General features: G+C 44.2%; 1 protein-coding gene and 1 long non-coding RNA gene across 3 annotated transcripts; one reads left to right on the top strand and one right to left on the bottom strand.

Annotated features, from left to right (window-relative positions):
* The first annotated feature begins 1,286 nt into the window (after positions 1 to 1,286).
* On the top strand, positions 1,287 to 16,504 carry AMMECR1L (AMMECR1 like). 2 transcript variants are annotated; one of them, XM_027899320.1, is made up of 7 exons: positions 1,287 to 1,526; positions 3,602 to 4,046; positions 9,271 to 9,381; positions 9,847 to 9,961; positions 10,716 to 10,806; positions 11,783 to 11,879; positions 13,065 to 16,504. In XM_027899320.1, the coding sequence occupies exons 2-7, from the start codon at positions 3,640 to 3,642 to the stop codon at positions 13,174 to 13,176; spliced, it is 933 nt and encodes a 310-aa protein (XP_027755121.1). In that variant the 5' UTR covers positions 1,287 to 1,526; positions 3,602 to 3,639; the 3' UTR covers positions 13,177 to 16,504. The 2 variants fall into 2 exon arrangements, with proteins under 2 accessions (XP_027755121.1, XP_027755122.1); XM_027899321.1 differs by lacking the exon at positions 1,287 to 1,526 and adding an exon at positions 1,898 to 2,070.
* Positions 8,762 to 19,996, bottom strand: LOC114065419. The gene is made up of 3 exons (XR_003572958.1): positions 19,945 to 19,996; positions 17,693 to 17,821; positions 8,762 to 9,388 (listed from the first exon to the last, which is right to left on the bottom strand). It is a non-coding gene; the product is annotated as an uncharacterized LOC114065419 (long non-coding RNA).
* Between the last annotated feature and the right edge of the window lie 385 nt (positions 19,997 to 20,381).

Raw genomic sequence — 20,381 nt, 5'->3', positions numbered from 1 at the left:
AAGCTTGCTGTTAATTAGTTCTCATAGGTATTCTTACCTCATAGGTATTCTTATTCCCCTGTCTAGACCCAAAGAGTGATGCTGTTCCATAACCTTAGAATGGCAAAAAAGCTTTGCCCCAGTGCTGTGAAAATCATGTAGAGTCTATAGTGTTCAAGGCCAGGAGCAGCCTGGTCTAGTGGAAGGTGTCCCTGCCCATGGGCAGGGGGGTGGACAAGATGAGCTGTGAGGTTCCTTCCAACCCAGACCACTTGTGACTCTGTAGGAGAAAGTGAGATCCAGTGATGTTCATCTGCATTTCTCCAACTCATGTTTTCATGCCTCTTACTGCCTAGGCTTAGATCAGGAAGGGTATGCATAAATGCCATTTTGCAATCCTAAAATTGAGTTGAGCCAGTTTCTTTGTCTCTTGGGATTGAATGGGCAGCGAGTGTATCCTGGGATCTGCAAAGTCCGCTCTTCAGCTTGCTCAGGTGTTATGCCTGTGTTCTCGGGAGGTAACTGGGAAGTAGCCCTGTGGTTTCCTCTGTCCCCTCCCATGCTGTACACCGAGAACAGCTCCCACTGCCGCAGCACCTTGGATTAAAATAACTCATCCCACAGACCGACCCGCTGGCGGGAAATTCTCTCCTCTTAGACTGGATACAGCGCCTGTGTTTTTACCGGTGTCCTGAAACCCTTGATGGAGTAACTACTCTGCGTTTGTTCGTTTTTCACAGTGCTGTGTAGAAGGGTGCGGGGAAGGGTTTGAGCGTCCCGCGGGCAGCTACAAACACTAAAAAAAGTAAATTTCATCTCTGGTGCGGTTGTGCCGTTTACGGCTCCTGCCTCAGCAGTGTTCTTTGCCCGGCTGTAACCCGAGCTACCCGGTCGCGCCGCCCGCGGCTGTTTCTGTCCCCTGAGCACGGGGCCTGCCCTCAGCGCCGGGCCCAACCACCGCCCGGCCTGGGGGGACAATAACGCTCCCCCCGCCCCGAGCCGCTCAATGGACGCTCCCGGCGCACGCCCCTCCCTCCCGCGCCGTCACCTCCACCGCCGGCCAATGGAAGCTCGGTGTCTCTGTCACGTGGTGTGGGCCCCGCCCCCGGACTGTTTGTCTCCGCACGTGCGCTGCGTCACGTGACGGGGAGGGCGCGGACGCGCGTGTCTCTATGGTCCCGCGCGGGGCCGAGCGCCCCCCCGCGCCGTGTCCGCGCTGGCGCCGCCAGGAGGCTGGCGGACTATGAGCGTCCGTCCCTCATTACCTCACGGCCGGGAGGAGGAGGAGGAGGAGGAGGAGGAGGAAGGGGAGGAGGAGGACGAGGCTGCCGGGATAGCGGCGGACCTGCCCGCGGCCTCGCTCCGGTCCTCTGGCCGCCCCGGGAAGCCCCGGCTGCGGCGGGCCCTGCCCGCTCCCCCGCCCGCCGGGCCCGCTTCTCTGGGGAGCCTCGCCCAGGCCCATGGCCCCATGAGGCGGCAGAAGGCGGCGGGGCAGCAGCGGCGGCGGCGGGGCTGAGGCGGAGGAGAAGCCGGGCCGGGTGCAGGAGGTGGGTGACCCCCGGCCGTGAGGGGGCCCCGCGGCGGGGGGGGCTCCGCGGGTCGCCCGCCGGGCCGGGGGGGCGGCGGGACCGGGGGGGTCCCGCTCCGCGGCGCCCCCTGGCGGCCCCGGTGCTGCCCCGGGGGGTCGGGCCGGGGGTACCGGCGGTCCCCGGGGGGTCCCCGGGCCGTGTCCGGCGGGGCGGCGGGGCCGCCCCGAACACCCCGCAAAGTTTGTGGGCGGCATCGCGGGGCAGGGCCCGGCCGGCCCCGGTGTCCCGGTGCGCCCCCCGCCCGCCCGCGGGGCGCTCCCGGTGAGCGGGGCCGCAGCCGAGAAGCCGCCGGTGCGGCCGCCTTTGTTAGGCCCCTGCTGCAGAGCAGCGGAGAGGAGAGGAGAGGGGAGCTCCCCTCTGCCCCTGCCACGTCTCCGATTTTGAATCAAATGTTGTGCTTCCAAATAAATAAATAATGATAGAGCCTCCCCAATGCGGCTGAGCCTTCAGCGGTAACTGGGGAAGGCTCATCTATCCCAGCACCCTCACTGAGCCAGAGCAGGTAACTTTTAATAAGCGCTGAAACATTGACATGCTCACTTCGTCAAAGTTATGCTTTTCATTTTCTTGTTTTGGTTTCTTTTTTTATTATTATTGTGAAGGTGGAGATCAGGGAAAAATTTTAATTTTCATTTGGTCTTGTAAATTGTTCCTTATGGTCTTTTTAAAACCTTGAGGTGAGGGTCCCTAAGCAAAGCAAGCCCTGCAGGCACGTGTGGTTTGTGTGCGTCTCTGAACACGTCTTACACTGGTTCTGGTTCAGTTCAGGATTATGTGACTCTCGCCATGGCCGATGAAACTTCATGGATAAAGTTTATACTGTTTGCACGTGCAGAGAAGGCAGGGAATTGTCACACCCTGAATTTGTGTGAACACACAGAACCCCCCACCCCGCGGTTCTGTGTCCGTGCTGTCGGCTCAGACATCGCTTACATGCCTGGGGGTTTGGAGCGGTGCTCTGATGGTCACTGTAGTGCCCAGGTCCTTGTGAGAGCCGAGTGTGACCTCAGTCCTCTGTGGTGTTCTCCAGGACTCAGGTGCCTGTGCTTTCCATCCCTGTTTTACAGGTGGGGAACTGGTTTTCCCTCCCTTTGTGCGTTCAGATCTCATGGTGATGTCGGTGTTTTGAGTTCCTGCCACTGACCTGTGGTCCTTGCCTATCGTCTTTGTTCATCTTTGCCTGCACAGCTTTTCCTCCCTGTGTTTGTTCCACCCCTGCATGTGATGCATGAGCTAACATTCTCCTCTTTGCAAGCAAAACAATGCTCTAAGTTGGTTTGTTCTCTTACACCATACCTGTTTCCTGCCATTATCACTTCCCTCGGTTCAGACTGCTCTGGCTTCAGCTCTTCCTGTCCTGCACATCTTGACTGTACACCCTGTGTGTTTACTTGCGAGCTCTGTTGATTCACCCAGTCCTAGAAAGTAAATACAGATTCCAGTTCATGTGGCCTGGAAAATAGTCTGTTGTTTAGAAATAGTCCGTTGTTTCAGTGCTTGCAGCTCCTCTTTGATGTTGCCAATGCTAAATCAGGATCAGCCCCCCTGGGAGTCCAACCCCAAGGTGTCATTTTCCTGTCACTCTTCTGTTGGGAATGGGGAAGGGAGATGCACTGGTGGTTTGTCAGCAGCTTGTTTGCCACTGGGGCAGGCACTGACCGAGGAGGAATGGGTGAGCAGGAACAGTAGCAGATAGGGTGTATCTGTAGTCCTAAGTCTTTTTTTATTCTGTTTTCCCCCAGATTCATTCTCTTTATGGGAGGTCTGATTGTGGTTTGTTTGATGATGAGCCACTTTATTAAAGTGTTCAGTACACCTCATCAATAACTTGAAAAGTGTGATTTCACACATGTTGTGTCCACGCTCTTTCATTTTATGTGTGAGAACCCCCATTCTGCCTGCTGAACTGGCTTCAGTGCCTGCACTTGGTCACAGGTTGCGAGGATTTTTTCCTCTATAGCAGGAGCAGGGAAGTTCTTCACCTGTAACTCTTTGTGTGTTGCTTTCTTTATCCTCCACCCTCTCCTTGCCAGGGTTCTACAGTGCTCCAGGCAGCAGGTTTTGAAGCAGGATGGGAAAAAGACGCTGTGTTCCTCCACTTGAGCCCAAGCTGGCAGCTGGCTGTTGTGGGGTGAAGAAGCCCAAATTGTCTGGGAGTGGAACGCACAGTCATGGGAATCAGACCACAACTGTACCAGGCTCCAGTTCAGGTCCTCTTCAGAACCACCAGCACACAGACGGGAATAATGGAAGGGAGAACGTATCTGACTTGACTTTGGGCCCAGGAAATTCCCCAGTTACTCGAATGAATCCCACTTCAGGAGCTTTGAGCCCACTGACTCGGCCTAATGGAACTGCCAACAGCACCAAGAACCTGGTGGTGACAGCGGAAATGTGCTGCTACTGCTTTGATGTACTCTACTGTCATCTCTACGGGTTCCCTCAGCCACGGCTTCCTCGATTTACCAATGACCCCTAGTGAGTACATCTGCGTGTGGGAGGAAGGCTGGGAAACAGCTGCCAGAGCTGTGGCTTGGTTGGATACAGGTGACGGGTTTCCTCTGGGGAGTAGGAAAACTGGTGTGCAGGGGGAGGGGGGTCGTTCTGCTGCTTGCTTTGTCTGCCAGAAACAAAAAACAATGCGCCTTAAGTGCATGAAGGAGTAAAGTGTTGTGGGTTTTGGTGGAAGCGAGTGAGCTTTGAAGAGTGGCCTTCAGGGGAGAACATGCTTAGCCCTACAGAAAGAGAGCCAGGCTAAGTATGAGGAGGTGTGGTGCTTCTTCAGCTCAGTGTGGTATGTCCCATGAGACACTGTGTCCTGAGGAGCGCAAACCCACTTCGTGGTAACGTAAAAGTTTGCCCCCTTCTTTCTAAGTAGATTCTTCTGCAAAAACTTAACTGAGCAGTTCCTCCTGCAAAACTGTACTAAAAGAACGGTAAAATAATAAAAAAAAAAATAATAATTAAAAAAAGTAATTTGAAGAGGCTCCAGCTAATGTGAGACACTGACTTGGTGAAGGGACATGGGACACTTCCTTCTGCAAAGCAAATGGAAAGGGAATAAAGTAAGAAGTTGAAACAAGTTTCCAGCTCATCCTGAAAGAAATGCTGAGCTGGTGAGAATTGGACAAGGACACTTACAGGGCTGTTCAGCTATCCAAGTTAATGGGTTTAGCAGGGAGAGGAATCGAAAAATCTCCAGTTAGAGAAGATGCTTTGGGAAGATAGTGTTAGCTGGGCAATGTGAGGAGAAATCATAGAGTCATTTAGGTTGGAGAAACATTTGAGTCCAACCATGAACCCAGCACTGCCAAGAGAGTTAACTTTCAAGGACGATACCAAGGTTAGGAGGAAAGAAGATGTGTGTGAGCAGAAGTGAGGAGAAGGATTTATGAAGCTGTTTGGCTTTGGTGAGATTTAGCTAATGTTTATCTGAAGGTTGAATGCGTAGGTGTGGAAATGTTAATGTTGTTAAAATGTTTGGTGAAAGAATTATATGGAAAAGATCAGTGACAGATAGACTTCCTGACACTCCTCCAGGGGCCTCTTCCAGAACAATAGATAAATTAATGGTGTCAACAACTTTTTATTTTAAGTTAATGAATTTTAAATTGATGTAAAGGAACGATGGCTTAAACAGGTCAAGGACTTCTTCTGTGTATTCACTGTCTGCCCACCTTACTGCCTGTCAGGGTGGATGTAGGTTGTGCTTTCCATGCAGTTATTATCCAAGTAGGATTATGGATACATGTTCTGAATGCTGCCACAGACTAAGCTGTTTAATATTGTAAATACAAATGAATGGAGAAATGCTCTGGACCAGGCTCTCAGATAGTTTCAGGAACTCCCCAGGCTGAAACATTTCTGCTGTTTTTGCTGCCTACCCTGGGTAGGTTCCTTTTAGAACATTTTATGTTAGTCTGCTTATTTTTGTGTCACTTGAAATGCAAAGGGTTGTGGTTTTTTTTTTTTACTGTTGTTCTGTTAAGTCAGTAAGAGAGATGGTTTTACACAGCTGCATTCTTTTGGTGTCAGAGGAGATTTCTGGCTGGATTTTGTTGCTTTTTCTGTTGACTAGTTTCAAAAAGGATGTCCTCTGGGGAATAGCAGCTGGTTCAGAGCTGCTCATTGGGTATTTCTGCGCTCATAATTGCGAGACATTTAGATCAGCACAGCAGCAATGCACAACCAGCCCTTGCCTCCCCTTCCCCTGCAGGCAAATGCTTACCTAAATTTTCTTGTGTTTCAGCATTTATGCTGTTGCTTCCAGCAAATAGTTGGATGTTCCCCAGGGAAGAGCTGGGGTTTGCTCTGTTGCAGAGCAGCACACAAGGATGAGCTGTCCCACTTGAGACAGTCGTGGAATGAACTTCAAGGCAAATGTCATTAAATATAGGAGTCAGCAAAGTGAAAATACAGAAATAATTTGTATTTTGGCCCTTTGTGACATAATGAATGTCAGTGGCAGAGATCTGTGAGCAAAACAGAGGTTTATACAGGAAGTCTCTCTGGACAGGCTGTTGATGGAATAGAAAGAGGCACAGCCTGTTCTGGATGGCAAATTTTTAAACTGGTGATGAACTCAGAAGTAAAGACAAAAGTAGGTGTGAAGGGCAGGATTTGGCATAAAAAGTGTAATAACATAGAAGTTACAGGGTTCTGACTTGAGAGCCACCATGAATTTCAGTTACCATCTTTGGGGGATAGGCACATGGACAACAGTCTTGATGGGAATTATGGTAAGATACCTACAGAGTCAGGTTCCCTTATTCCAGTGTAAGCACTGATGTTCACAAATCAATGAAGAGATGGTGGAATTGCAAGACTTGTAGTAATGTCTGAATTAACTTGGCAAAGAAAGAAAATATCCCCTTTAATATTCAGGTTACTGGAAGAAATTACAATTTAGAACCTGTGCAAATAGTTAATTGGTTACTTCTTCTACTTTGGTACTTCAGTCTTTGATTTGTTAATCATAGGCATTACAAACTGGTGCTAAAACTACACAATGGAAGTTTCTAGTTACCATGCAAGACAAATCATAAGCAACTTGCATCATAAAATCTGTTCTGTAACAGGTTTTTCCCAAGTACAAGCTAAATTCTGATTTGAACAAGCTGTATTTTTCCACTTTAAAATTCCCTTTGTAGTTGCAAATGGAGGAGCTAGCTTTTAGTCACTGAAATTCCCCTCTCAGCCTAAAAACCCTCATCAAACACATCTAAGTGGGATGTTGTGTCTGGAGGAGAAACAGTTGCCATAATCTGCTGAAGATATGGCTGCAAAGTACCTGTAAGTGCTCTTGGGTGAACGTGGACAAAAGGTTGTTGTGACTTTTCTTAGTACATCTAGGAAATAACACTTTTCAAGGAGGGGCTCTGGAACAATGGGCTTACTGTCAGCTGCACCTGCAATTTGCTGAGTGCATTTATTCTTCAGAGTCAGAAACGTCTTTTCTGCAGTGAAAACAGTGAAATTTTATATACATCTACAAAATTGTGTATTTCTTTTTTTTTATGCCTCAGTTGTTTCTGACCGCAGTGAGAAATTGTTTAAAATGTGCTTTAAGGTTTTTTAAAATATGACAGCCTTCTGAATGCAATTATCCTGTCCCTTCTGATAACATCTCTTCTATTATAGACACAGAAAGCTCAGTGGAAACATGGGTTGTGGGGTTTTTTTTTCCCTTTGGAAGGGGAAAGAGGCGAATTGAAAATGTGAAGCTGCAATTTGAATCGAAGGGGGAACTTGCTTAGATTTGTATTCTGTGAGTGACAGTTTCTGTGTTCTCCCTTGCCTTTCCTGTTTGGGGTGAGTGTCACATGGGCTGAGCAATGGTTTCAAAACTTTAATTAGATTAGGGAAATTTCCACTGAACTTCTGATAGTAGTGTTTCTCAGAGATCTCCTGGGTAAGTTTAGTATCCTTTTTTTTTTTTTTTTTAAGCTTTCTAATGTATTTTCTTACACTCTGTTTCTGTTTGCTCTTTCAACATATGGTAGCCATGTAAAATGTAGAGCAATGATCTCCTGCAAGTGCCTTGAAGTGTTGTCAGAAAACTAGAACAGCAAACACTCTGTCTTGGTCAAGCAACAATAAGGTTGTTGTTGGGTGTGGAAGGATATTTCCGCTTCCTCTGTGGGCAAAGTCCTTCACAATTATCACTTACAGGCTATTTGCTATTTTGTGTAGTACTCCTGCCATTGGTCACAACTGGTAATTACATCCTGAATGATGGATTTATGCTGTGATAGTTTTCAATTCCATTGTTGCTCTGAGGAACATCACTGGACACTGATTTATCACTAGAGTTTAAATTATGTTCTGACAACTTAGAACTAAGAAGTTCTGTTGCTGTATTTGAGAAATCATCCACACTCCATGCTGGTTTTGTTGTCTGAACAGAACATCTTAGTATCTTTTGTAATGTTTGCTGCAAGGATACATTGCTTACAAGAGCTTCGAGTATGTGAGGAAAGTGAATGCCTGACAGTGTTGTTGAATCAGTCTTGATGGCTCAGAACTCCTGTCAGTGTTTGTTTAATCTCAGAAAATCACATGCTATCATACCACTTAAAGTTCTATAGAAATCCACAGACTGATGTCTTATATTCAGTACTCTGTAACCTGAACAAGTTGTAGAATCATTCATCCTGTTTTTATAATTAGAACATCAGCAGTTGCCTTACAAAATGTTCCAAATGTTTGGTTATCCTTTTAAACTGCAGCCACCGCTGTCCTTTCTGTTGTGTTTCTCTCTACAACCCTTTGCTATTTCACTCACTTCTGTAGAAGTTAATTTTTTGCATTTAATGCTGACAGTCGTCTTTACCTGTTTATCTCTTCACAGAGCTCTGTTGTTCTGAACTTGTTTTTCTTTGAGGCTAAATCATGGCTTCTAGTTTAGCAGCTTGAAATGAGCCTGCTGAGTTTGAGAATCTACTGATATGCCTCTAAATTCCTGATAGTAGACAGGAAAATGGAAAATCAGGTGATGTTTGAGTAGGAACAATAGTGATTGAGGTATGTGTCCAATAGGAGAGAATATGTGTAAATATAAATCAAATGGAAGGTAAGCAAAAGATGTGGACATAAAGTGCTCGAGCCTTCGCGATGGACCCAGAAGTCAGATCCTCATGGAAGTAACAGGGAAAAAAATAATTTGACTTTCTCTTTATTCCCTTAAAAAATAAAAAAAAAAAGGATACAAACTTTTATTGCAAATCTGATTTATAGAGGAATTGAAGAATGCCTGGGGATCTTTCAGGTTCACTGGTACTATAAGTTACTAATCTTATTTGCTTCACCTATATTGATTTTTATGTGGGCTGTCCTGTAAATTAGTGGATACTATGAAGTGAGGTCAATACTGACAGGTACTCAGTGGGGTCAAACAAGCATATCACTCCTTAGATTCAGTGCAGAATCTGTCCAGGACGGTGTCCATGGATGACTTGCAGAGCACTGTTGGACAGGAGCGAGTCTGCTGAAAAGGTGGAGGGAGATGGTGGAGTTTGGCAGGGTGTGGGCACGAGGTTTGGTTATTGCTGGGTAGCAGGTGAGTAAACCTGCCCATTGGGGTTTACTGGAGGGGGAGAAAGCAAGGGCATGTGCACGTGCTCTTTTACACCTTGGCACTCTCCTCTTAGCAGTCAAATCTCTCTAGAGGCTGGAAGGTTTCTTTTATTTTTTGCCTTTTCAGTCCACTCTTTGTGACGTGGAAGACGGGGCGAGACAAACGGCTTCGTGGCTGCATCGGGACCTTTTCAGCCATGAATCTTCACTCAGGACTCAGGGAATACACATTAACCAGGTAACTGCTGGCAGTGAAATAAATCTGAAATTAGTTTTGTTTGCGGAAAATCTGTAAGGATTCAAGGTTACTATGTTGGATCAACATAGTTCAATGTAATGTGCTTCACAATAAAATACACCTGAGAAGTGTATGATAGCCAGGGTGAGGGGAATAGCAGGATTTAGTGGAACATCTTTGCAACAGGTGAGTTGTGGTTGACGTTTTAAGGCTAATTGCAAATCTGTCTTGCATACTAACAGTTTTGACATCTTCTGTAGCATATAATTTCTCTCACTGCGGTAGGTACTGGACAGCATCACTGGTATTACAGTTTAGTAGATTAGGGAGAGTTGTAAGTCATTTTCTCTGCAGTAGCAGAGAAACGTGTTTCACGGAGGCATAATCCAAAAAAGGGGAATAACTGAGTATGTGGCACTTCAGTTTGGTGCTTGTATTAGGCAATATTTCTTCTCTTCCCTTTAGTGCACTTAAGGACAGCCGATTTCCCCCCCTGACCCGCGAGGAGCTGCCCAAACTCTTCTGCTCTGTCTCCCTCCTCACTAACTTTGAGGATGCCAGTGACTACCTGGACTGGGAGGTGAGAACAGGTGCATTTGGAACTCTGCATCACTCTCTCATTCCGTTCGGGTTCGGGTTAGTACACGGTGATGTGTCTCCTTCATTACAGGGGTGTTTGGGGATAGAAGAGACTGGAAGTAGAAGAAATGGGGCTGGAAAACTAAAGGGGAGGAAGAGGATGGGCTAACAGTGTGCTTTTGGTTGGGAAGGGATCTAAATGAGAATAAAAGAAACGTGCAAGTGGTTTATGGATTTAGCCCAATAGGAGATGGGTGTAAATACATGTGTAAAAGCCTAGGAAGTCTTTTGATGGTGTGAATAGAAACTGGAAATAGAAATAGTTAAGACTAAAGGTGTGAATGATTTTTAGGACCTTGTACATGGAAGCGTATTTAGTTCAAGAAGGAATATATATATATATATATATGGACTTTGTAGTTGGGTTATTTTAGGCACGATTCTTGTGCACAGAGATTTTGTCTCTCTTGCACAACACAAGAGATGGAAAACTGTCAGACTTCTGACAAGACTTACCTTAGGGACACTGGTGAGGCTTGTTGGGGAAAGGTGTCAGAGGTCCATTGTGCTGCTGAGAGAGCTGCTTGAGAGGCCTGCCTGGCAAGAACAGAGAGTGGGGAATGGAATGTCCTTATCCAGACAAAAGCCAAACTGTCCAGATAGAGAGAGAGACACAGTGTTGTGGGAATGACGACTCAATGGTGGACTCAGTGCTAGCAAACACCTCTTATTTGGTTGTTCATTTCCATCTATAGGTTGGTATCCATGGGATCAGAATAGAGTTCATCAATGAGAAAGGTGTCAAACGCACAGCCACGTATTTACCTGAGGTTGCTAAGGAACAAGGTGGGTTTGAGATGGCAGCCAAACATGTCAACATGTTGGGTCACAGAATTGGGTAACTTAAATCTATGGATTTTGGGCTTGGATTGCAATGCTGTCATGCTGTTCTCATAGTAGTGCCATGGAGCCACCGAGCTTAACCTGGAGAACTGACACCTGATACAGTTGCTGCTGGGGTTTCACCTGGCCTTTCTCTCGTTGCACAGCTATATCTTAGCTGTATATAAAAATATTTTAGGGCTTAAGAAATAGGGAATCTCACGGTATGGATCTTCCAGCTTCATTCAGCATTGCACTTTTCCATGTTTCTCCCACCAGCTAGGATAACTGCAGGCTGCACAGCACCAACAGAAGGGTCCCGTTCCTCCTCATTCTTGCTAAAGTAGCATCCTCCAGAGGAGGGCTGGAAATAGGGCCCCTCTGGAGCACACTTCCCACTCAAATAGAGTAGCAGTCACCATGGTAACTGCTCAAAATATTGCCTCCTTTCCTCCACTTAGCAGAGTGGAGTGGTTACATCCTCCTGGCTCTGGGGCAAAAGACTAAGGTAGTAATTTTAATTCTGATCTCTCACATAGCAGTGCACTGTGCTAGCACTAGAGCATCAATCCCAATCTATGTAAAGAATGAGGTATTCTCTTATTTTCAAGGCTTAGGGAGCTAAACCTTAGTGGCACATGGTGAAACAGTTTGGGGTCCCCGCAACAGAAGCAAGGCACAGACCTTTATAAGGAGAGAGGTCGTATGGAAAATGGGATTACTGTTTCATAGACCAGCTCCAGTATGAATTAAAAGGGGTTGGCATGTGCAGATAGTATGTGCATCAGGCCACATATGTCCAGTTCAACACTGGGATTTCTAAAGCTCAGAGTTTCCTGTTTAGTTGTCTGCTTTTCTAGAGGCCTTTTAATGCTTCTCTTATGTTTTTGAAACATCTTTTTTATATTGAAAAATTCCCCTTGCTTCTGTTTTTCAATAGACTGGGATCAGATCCAGACCATAGACTCCTTACTCAGGAAAGGTGGCTTTAAGGCTCCAATTACCAATGATTTTAGGAAAACAATTAAACTCACCAGGTAAGTTGATGTATTTGTCATCTTTTAATTTTACTTTATAGTATTTTGTGGATAATTTAAAGTATTTGTGCTTGATGTAAGTCTTCATGCCTCTTTCAGATGAGACATGTAATGTGAAAGACCAAACCAGAAATGCCATGTGTAAGGCATATAATACACATGGGATGAAGCACAGTATGTTTGGTCCAGGCAGGATCAAAGTTGGCATTTTCTAAGAGAAGTGTCACTGGTTTTAATATTGCCATCTATGTGAAAGATCAGAAGCAGAACCTTTGAAAGTGAAAAAGGTTGATTTTTCACTATCTTTTCAATGAACTCCCTTTTCTCAGTGTGCTCATGTGTGGATGCTGGAGCTATTTGTAGGTGACAGCTGTCTTCAAGCCACACTTGGATTTGGCTGGTTTTCAGAGTTTGCTTGCTTTTCTGTACCCCCAGCTGTCTTATTGGTTTCTGCTCCCTTTATGTTAGTAAAAATTGGGACATTCTGGTTTTGTACAGAAACATTAATTTATCAGGTCATTTCTTACCTCTGGAGAAATGAGGTGGGTGTGCAGGGGTTTTTTTAACAGAAGAGGACAGGACGAAGGTTTTCGTTAAAATCTGGCATAACGTGGTCTTAGTGCAACTCACAACCACTCTGTGTATCTGTTGGTTAGTGTGGAAAAAAAAAACAACTCTGGTCTCTCCAGAGGAACTTACATTTTGTGAATTCTGATTTTACAACATAGACTGACACTTATATGCTATAGTTAACGTCCCTTCCCACACCTCTCCATCATTTTTTTCACTAGCCTTTCAAATGTGAAGATAACCACAAAAATAAACAATAGTGGTGAAATACTGATTATTTAGCCATTGTAACTGAGTCTTCTTCTAGCAAACTTTTCATGCCATTTTTTCCCACTGCAAGAGGATAAAAAAGAATGCAATTTGATGATTTGTTTCGTGTGTGCTACTTCAGGCTTCCCTTAACTGTGATCACCTTGACTAGGGCTCAGCTTTTGGGACGCTGCAGCTAATTGAAGCTCAGATGGGTTATTCAGACTGCTGCACGAGGCAGTACCAGAGTTAGTGCGCTCCTCTTGTTCGCCACTGGCTGTGAGCTGACGGGTGAGCTGGGGTGAATGGGTGTTGTTCAATCCCTCCATGTGCGTTGACTCTGTTTTTCTGACGCTGTTCCCACAGGTACCGCAGTGAGAAGGTGACAATCAGTTATGCAGAGTACATGGCCTCCCGCCAGCATTGTTTCCAGAATGGCACTCTTCATGCCCCCCCCCTCTACAATCATTACTCCTGACACACGGCTGCATGACCAGTCCCACTCCCCAGTTGCTGCCAACGGCTACGACATCATTGGGGCAGACGCCTCCTCTTCCTGGTCCAGTTACTTCTATTACTGCACCATTTTATGATGCTAGCTTCCGTTGCCAAGTCTGCCTTCCTGCTGACCTGGGGGGAGGATGAGAGTGTGACAGGACTTCAGGGGCCCAAGCCTTATCTCAGCCTTCCCTCTGAGTGGGGGTTCAGTTGGATTGGGGCTCCATGCCTACGAACTGTCGTGAGGTGGAGAAGACCTCTCGGAGTTGAAAGTGCTGCTTCAGACTGATCCACTCCTGGGTGTTAATGACACTGTGGAAACTTGAGTTGCTTGTTATGGAAACCCCCCAGATCAAGTAGGAGCATTCCCCTGGCAGCCTGGGCAACGGAGTCCAACAAAACATTTTTTAGGTTCTTTTTAATTTTTTTTTAACTCTGGTATCTGTTGTGTACTGAGAGCTGATTGCAGTCCCCACGCATCACAGGTGGACATCTTAATACTGGGGAGGGTTGAACACCTGGATGGCACCCCATCCTCACCAACAGAAAACACTTAGAGATGTGAAAAATTAATCCATTATTTAAATAAACCCTAGAAGGCTTTAAGGCTCTCTGATCCTTGATAGGTCAGATTCTTTAGAAATTCTCTTGGTTTACAGTTTTCTGGGTTTTCAGACAGAGCTTGGTGATGAAGCCTGCTATGAAACAGAATGCTGTTGTGCCCACAAGAGAGCAATATGGCACATGCTGTGTATGGGGAGGAAAAGGTACTCGTGTATCCCTGGGCAGTCTTCTCTGTTAAGACCAAGTTTTGTTTCCAAATATTTGTAGCAGATTGGATTAGGGCTGGGGAGGTATTTGCATGGCATTGACTGTAGTCATACAGTGAGACTGGTGACTGAAATTTGTTTAAGCTAACTGTCTTGGGGACCTTCCTATTGCTAGGACAGCCACCTCCTCTGGTGTGACTACCAGTCTTCAGGGCAGGGAGTGTCCCAGTTTGTAGCAGGCCTATGGAATAGAGGTGTGGAATTTCCCTCCTAAGATTTATCAGCTTAGTCGTACTCCATCAAGGCAGTGAGTGGGGAAACCTGTACTACCCAAACTGGGTGAAACTCGTGTGCATTCTGTATTTCTTCTCCCATGATTGATGATCACAAGAAATACTCTCTTCTAAGAGGGAGTTGAGTTACCAGTTGTTGTCCTGCAGCGTCATTGAGGGATGTCATAAACTCTAAATTATGACACTCTCTCAATAAGGTAACTGGACTTGAAAATATAGTTTGGGGTGGTGTTGGTTGGTTTGTTTTCCAAGTTTCTGGAGGGTCAGTAATGATTGGGAAAGCAGATACGAGTGCATAGCAGAGCCATGGCTGTTTGATTGCACGTATCTTTAGAGCCTGCTTACGTGGGGTCATTGGCTGGCGTTGGAAGCCTGAAATTCTGCTGTGGTACGGCAGGGAATAGGGCTAGTGGGAAGCTACGAACTACAGGCTGCTGCTCCTGATCCTAAGGAAGCAACGCACAACTGTGCAGTTTTGCTTTGTGTTGGTGTAAGGGAGAGAGATGTGAGGGAGGTTACTCTGGATAACGGTGCAATATCGACCCAGCTTTCACCCTGTTCTGGGTCATTCTTATAAATTGCCACTTTTCCCTTGTGGTGGTGTTGGAAAGCAATTGAAGATGAAGGGATTGTTCACGACTTTCTGCTGCTGAGAATAAATCCGTCTTGTTACAAACCACTCCAGTTTGTAACTACTCTCCCAGGTGCCATGTAGTGATGGGGGAGGGTGGGGTCAGCTCTGGACATACCACTTACCTTTCAGCTGTCAAACAGTATGATACATAGGGCTACACTCATTACTGTTCAAGTGTTCTATGTTAGAATTTAATTTCTAAAAGGTTTAAAAAAAGCAAAAAAATGGTGCTAAAACTTCACCCCTGAGCACGCTCGGTGAGACTGGTCATGCAGGCGTACAGTGCCAGGCTTTTCAACTATACTGTTTCTTTTTCAGATGTTCGCCCTGTTCTGTGTCTTCAACAGTGTATAGTGTTTTCCTGATTTCAGTTTCTTTGACTAGGGGATGACTAAGGGGTGGGGTGGGGAGGGTTTAGCTGTAATTTTTTTAAAGAACAGAATTTTAGGATTGAGAGACTTGGTCGGTTTAAGCCTGAAGTGGGACAGGTGGTTTGGGACTGGGGAAGTCTTACCCTCTCCCACTTCTATTTCTCCACTCAGTCTGTTTAGAAAAAACAAAACAAAACAAAAAACAACAAAAACAAAAATGCCTCTAAATATGTACTGTGTTCTTGTCTTGTTGCAGTGAGAAGAGAAGCTGGCAGGTCAGAAACACTGGTCTGCTGCCTAAGGAACAGGCCCTCCCAGCTTTTGTCCCATAAGGGTCCAGCTATAAAATCAGTTGAAAACTGTGTCAGTAGCTAAGTTAGCTCAGAGAAATGTATGACAAGGACAGGTGGTCTCAGGAAATAATCCCATTTCTAGATCATTACACGGCAGCTATGCATAAGGATGAAAGAGGTGAACTAAAAACAAAATGTGTACTTTGAGTTGTCCCAAGATGGAGGCAACCAAAATCAGTGACCAGCTGATACGAGTGGTTGCTTGGCTGTGGACAGCAGGTTAGAACTACTTCTCAAAGCAGCTGTTACCTGGTTAGATCTGGATTAACTCATCCTTAGAAGCAAGTGCCTTTTGGTCTAGAAGGGCTTATTCTCATGACAGCCACAACTGAGGAATAATCTCACTGCAATGATGAAATGTCTTTGTTTTACAGTAACTACAGGAGAATGTCTTTGATCACTGGAGTCTGTCAGTGTTGGAATGTTTCCACTGTGAGGTTCTTAATTTTATTTTTTTTTTTTATTGTTCAACAGTCAATCTCAACTGAGGCCATTTCAGTTTGGGAACGTTTTGTAGTCAAAATATCACATATCTACAATTTATCAGAACAAAAAAAAATCTACAAGGAAATCTAAGAGTTCATTTTAACCTTTGCACAGAATAATTTGTTCTCCTAGTACATTAACAAACCTCTGCAATCTTCACTGACCATTAGTGCTGTTTTCTGTTTGTATTCTGGAAACTACATGTTGTTTTGTTGGGTTTCTTTGGTTAATTTATTTCCTTAAAGCAGGAGACCTCTTTTGACCTTCAGTGCAGAGATGTCAGACCAATTCTTTGTATTACACTTGGTTGCCTCCTACCTATATAATAACTTCTGAGTGTAAATAATTGAACTCTATCCTCTAATGAATTATTGTAGAGAATAAATCATAATGGATAAAGATTATTTGTACTGTCCTCTTCATGTGGTTTCTCACAGACTTTATGGGGGATAAGATGAAATCATTCTCATCTAGAAAGACAAACAGTATATTACAGGTCTGAATAACAAACCTGTAAATTACACTGAATGTTCAAAACCAGGGAGGTTGCCAAAGTGGGATGGCAGCTGTCTGGAAGCACAGAAACAGTCAGACAGGCTCCCTAGAAGAAAGCAACCTAAAATAGAAGGAAAATTAAAGCCAACCACTAAATATGTTTCATGAATAATGGTGTAGCAGTGTCTTTATATCCTGAAATAACGTTAGCTTGACAACAACTTTCTGTCATGATGGTGTGCCATGACATATATAAAGCACATATGTACAGAGTACCCTAAATCTGTCTGAAACTATCAAAATGGTTCTTTGGGTTTTTGTCTTCTAGAATGAAGATAAAACTAATGAGAACAAATTGTCTGTACTCTGAGGCTGTAGTCTTAAGGTGATCTAAAAATATTATTTCAGAAGAAACACATCTTTCTAGATTCTTACAATTTGAATGTTTGCTTTGGGACAGGATTAACTGATTTGTGGAATAGTTTTGAATTATACCTCTGGTTCACGTGATTTTTTTCCATGATGTCAGGTTATTGTTAACTTTTTATCTGTGGCAGATGTGTAGTTGGAGATCCAACATTTTCTGCTTGTGGCTCTTGAGAAGGGCAGCCCTGGATGCCAATGAACAGTCATAAGACCCCAAAGAAAACACCAACCAAACCAAGGGAGGGGGAGAGTACTTTTGACTGAAATATGCCTGAGAAGCTCATTGACCTCAGCACAACTACAAAGCAAAAACCTATTTTCAGAAAATATGCTGCTGGTACTAGTCAGGCTAGAAAGCAAATCCCCTAGGCAATGTGAGGAGGGGTTGAGGGGGACTCTGGGGACTAATGTGATTTCCAGGTGACTCCTTGTTATTTCTGAAGTTATCCATATCACTGCCATCGTGTGCCCAAGGAAGTTATCAGGTGTATTCTCTGAGCTTTGTTGTCAGGAACACATTGACTTTTTGTACACTTTGTGTCATATGCTTTTCTTACTTGATTTTTTTGGTTTCCTATTGAATCAGTCAGACATGAAATCATTCTCTGGTGTCTTTCAGTAGAGGTTCTTCCGTGCATGTTGCATTCTGTGACCACAGGAACACTCACTCAGCAGCTCACAGGGAGGATGAGGCCAGGTAGAAGGGTGTACATATGACTGCACACTGAAATAGGTCAATCCAGGCTAAATATAAACCAAGATAATTCTCCTGGAAACACTTTCTTTTGTTGTTACTCCTGTTTGAAATAAGAAACAAAATTAATTACTCATTTGGCACTCACTTCTTTCTAGACCCAAATTAAAAGAGGAATTTCTACAAGACTTCAAATGAAGAATAATTGAGCATTTTTATTCTAAACACACACACACACACAAAAAAGAATTTTATTTTACCTGTGACTGAGAAATGCCACCTCTTGAAGATAAAAATGAAAACCAGAAAAAAAAAAAATTCCCATGAGCCTCAATAAGACAATATTTATACTGACAGTACATAGAGCAGTATGATAGGAAAGTTCCTAGGCTGGTTTTCCCATGGTCTGGGAAAAGATGACTTGTGTGTGTTTGATGATCACTCACAAGAAACCAAAGAAGAGTATTGTTCTCATGTTCCTTAAAACAAGTATATAGTTCTGCAAAATGAACAATATCCATATTATTGAACCATATTTTTTTCCCTTCTCTGTAGTCAGCTAGACTGTTCTTATAATCAGATTAATTCTGGCAGAAATCATGCATGATACAACCAGTTGATAGTATGTCTAGATGCCATCCATACATGTATTTAAAACATGAACAGATCATGCAGTTTTGCATTCAGGGGCTTACTATGGTTTTATTACTGGCTATTGATATAATTTTACTTTGCTCAATGTTCATTCCTTACGGTTTGGGAGATATAATTTTAAATGGAGTAAAAATAAAGGCAAAAATGGTGTGAAAACCTAAGACTGAAGAGTTATACTTTAAGAACACAGATGAAAATCACACATGTCTTGGGCAATACGGGCTATGGTGGCACACAGTGTTCTCAGTGGGTGGTTATCTCCACAAGGATCCCGCTGGCACTCCACAGAAAATGTGTAATTACTGTTTGAAAGCTTAAAAAACTGCTAGGAAAATCACATTTCTGCTGCTGGATTAGAAGGAAAGCATATTACAAAGTAGGTTTATGCTAATAATAGAATATCCTTGTTATTAGCTCTTCCTACATTTGATTACATGGAGGTATTCAGCTGAGTATTTTGTAAGATCTGTGGAGGTGCAATTAGTGTTTACAGGCTCTGTGTTTAAACTATAGCAACGTAGGAATTACCGTAATAGGTCTGTCTAACAATCTGCTACCTAATAACATGTCTCCAGCAAGGACCAATGCTTTTCACCCTGGAATATGGAATATTAGAGGCTCTATTCATGACAAATTACATTTGGCCTAGTGTTCTTTTTTTTTTTTTTTAATCAGTTTATTTTAGGATGTGACCACTAAAGCTGCTCAAAAGTTCCTATAGTCTTTATTTTAATCAACCTCATCTTCCTTTTCTATGCGTATTTTGTTGACAAATGCTGAAACAGTCATTATTAGTGAGGAAAAAGCCAGAGCATTTTAAAAATGACAAAAAAGGCAGGTACTCTGCTGTGTTTGGTTTGTTGCAGCAGCTAAACAATACTTCCTGAGGAGTTTGTAAGTTCATTTTTTAAATTCTTCAAAACAAAACACATCAGTGATAATGGCTGTAATCTTTTACGATAGCCTCTTAAACTGTACCTATAAACTCTTGCAAGAATCTGGCTCTCTTACTTTAGTTTTTGTATACTTAAGGAGAATGAATCCCGGGGGAAAACCAACAGGGATATTAATAACTTAAACCTCAGTGAGCTACCTAGTGCTCTGAGAATCATGATCTGAGTTGATGGGGTATTTGAGGCAGGATTCCAAATGATTTTAAATGCTGCTCTGGTCAATCTGGCATGGATTTCTTTGCTTTCTTGTAAACCTAATTGAAATTGTTTAATTTGCCAGATGTTCCCCGAGATATTTCCATTCCATTTCTTACTGAAAGTCTTTCTGCTTGTACCACTTGGCAAATTACTTTCCATTCAGTTTGTCTTCTATGCTCATTATCCAGATAACAAATATTAGAAATCTATTATTTTCTTCTTCATATTCCTATAGTTTATTTTTAATGCATTCCTTTTCCCAACAGTTCACCTAGGCACAGATGCAGTTCATGAGAACAGGAGTGGTTTCATCATAAATCCTCCAACAGTCTATTTTTGCCTTTCTTTAGGGGCGCAGGATGACATAGTAAGGGCTGATAAGATGATTACTTTAAGAGTCTTAGGCTGGTTAGGCACTTACATGTGAGCTCTCCAGGGAAAACACTACTCCATAAGTTATTTTGCTGGCAGTGCTTTGTTGTCAAGCTGGAGGATGTTCTGGTGGTGAAACAGAGCGGGTTGTACCTCACTGATCCACACCTGCTGCCTTGGTGCCCCCGGGTGCTCCTGGGCAAATGGGGGCTGCTGTGCAGTCTGGGGAGGGGGACCAGCACAGTTTTGCGCTCTTTGGTTATTTCCTAAAGGACAGAGCAGAAGGAGAAGGGTTTGCTCATGTGAAGGACAAGCACTGTTTCCCTCAGCATTCCTCCACATCCTGCTCTCAGGCCCTGTTTTGTGCCTTGTAAGACTTTGGGCTCATGATCACAGAATCAATTCAGTTGGAAAAGACCTCTGTGATCACCCCGGGGTGAACACCACCATGACAACTAGACCATGGCACTGAGTCCCACGTCCAGG

This window comes from Empidonax traillii, unplaced genomic scaffold, assembly GCF_003031625.1.
Source record: "Empidonax traillii isolate 1590-97213 ecotype Southwest subspecies unplaced genomic scaffold, ASM303162v1 scaffold657:size717538, whole genome shotgun sequence".
NCBI lineage: Eukaryota > Metazoa > Chordata > Aves > Passeriformes > Tyrannidae > Empidonax > Empidonax traillii.
This window is presented reverse-complemented; position numbering and strand designations above follow the sequence as displayed.

What these genes read in the sequence shown, in the direction of transcription:
- AMMECR1L (XM_027899320.1), top strand. Translation starts at nt 3,640, where the DNA reads ATGGGAAAAAGACGCTGTGTTCCTCCACTTGAGCCCAAGCTGGCAGCT. An exon ending in GTGACTACCTGGACTGGGAG is followed by an intron (nt 9,962 to 10,715) that starts GTGAGAACAGGT and finishes TTCCATCTATAG; the next exon opens with GTTGGTATCCATGGGATCAG. An exon ending in TGAGGTTGCTAAGGAACAAG is followed by an intron (nt 10,807 to 11,782) that starts GTGGGTTTGAGA and finishes GTTTTTCAATAG; the next exon opens with ACTGGGATCAGATCCAGACC.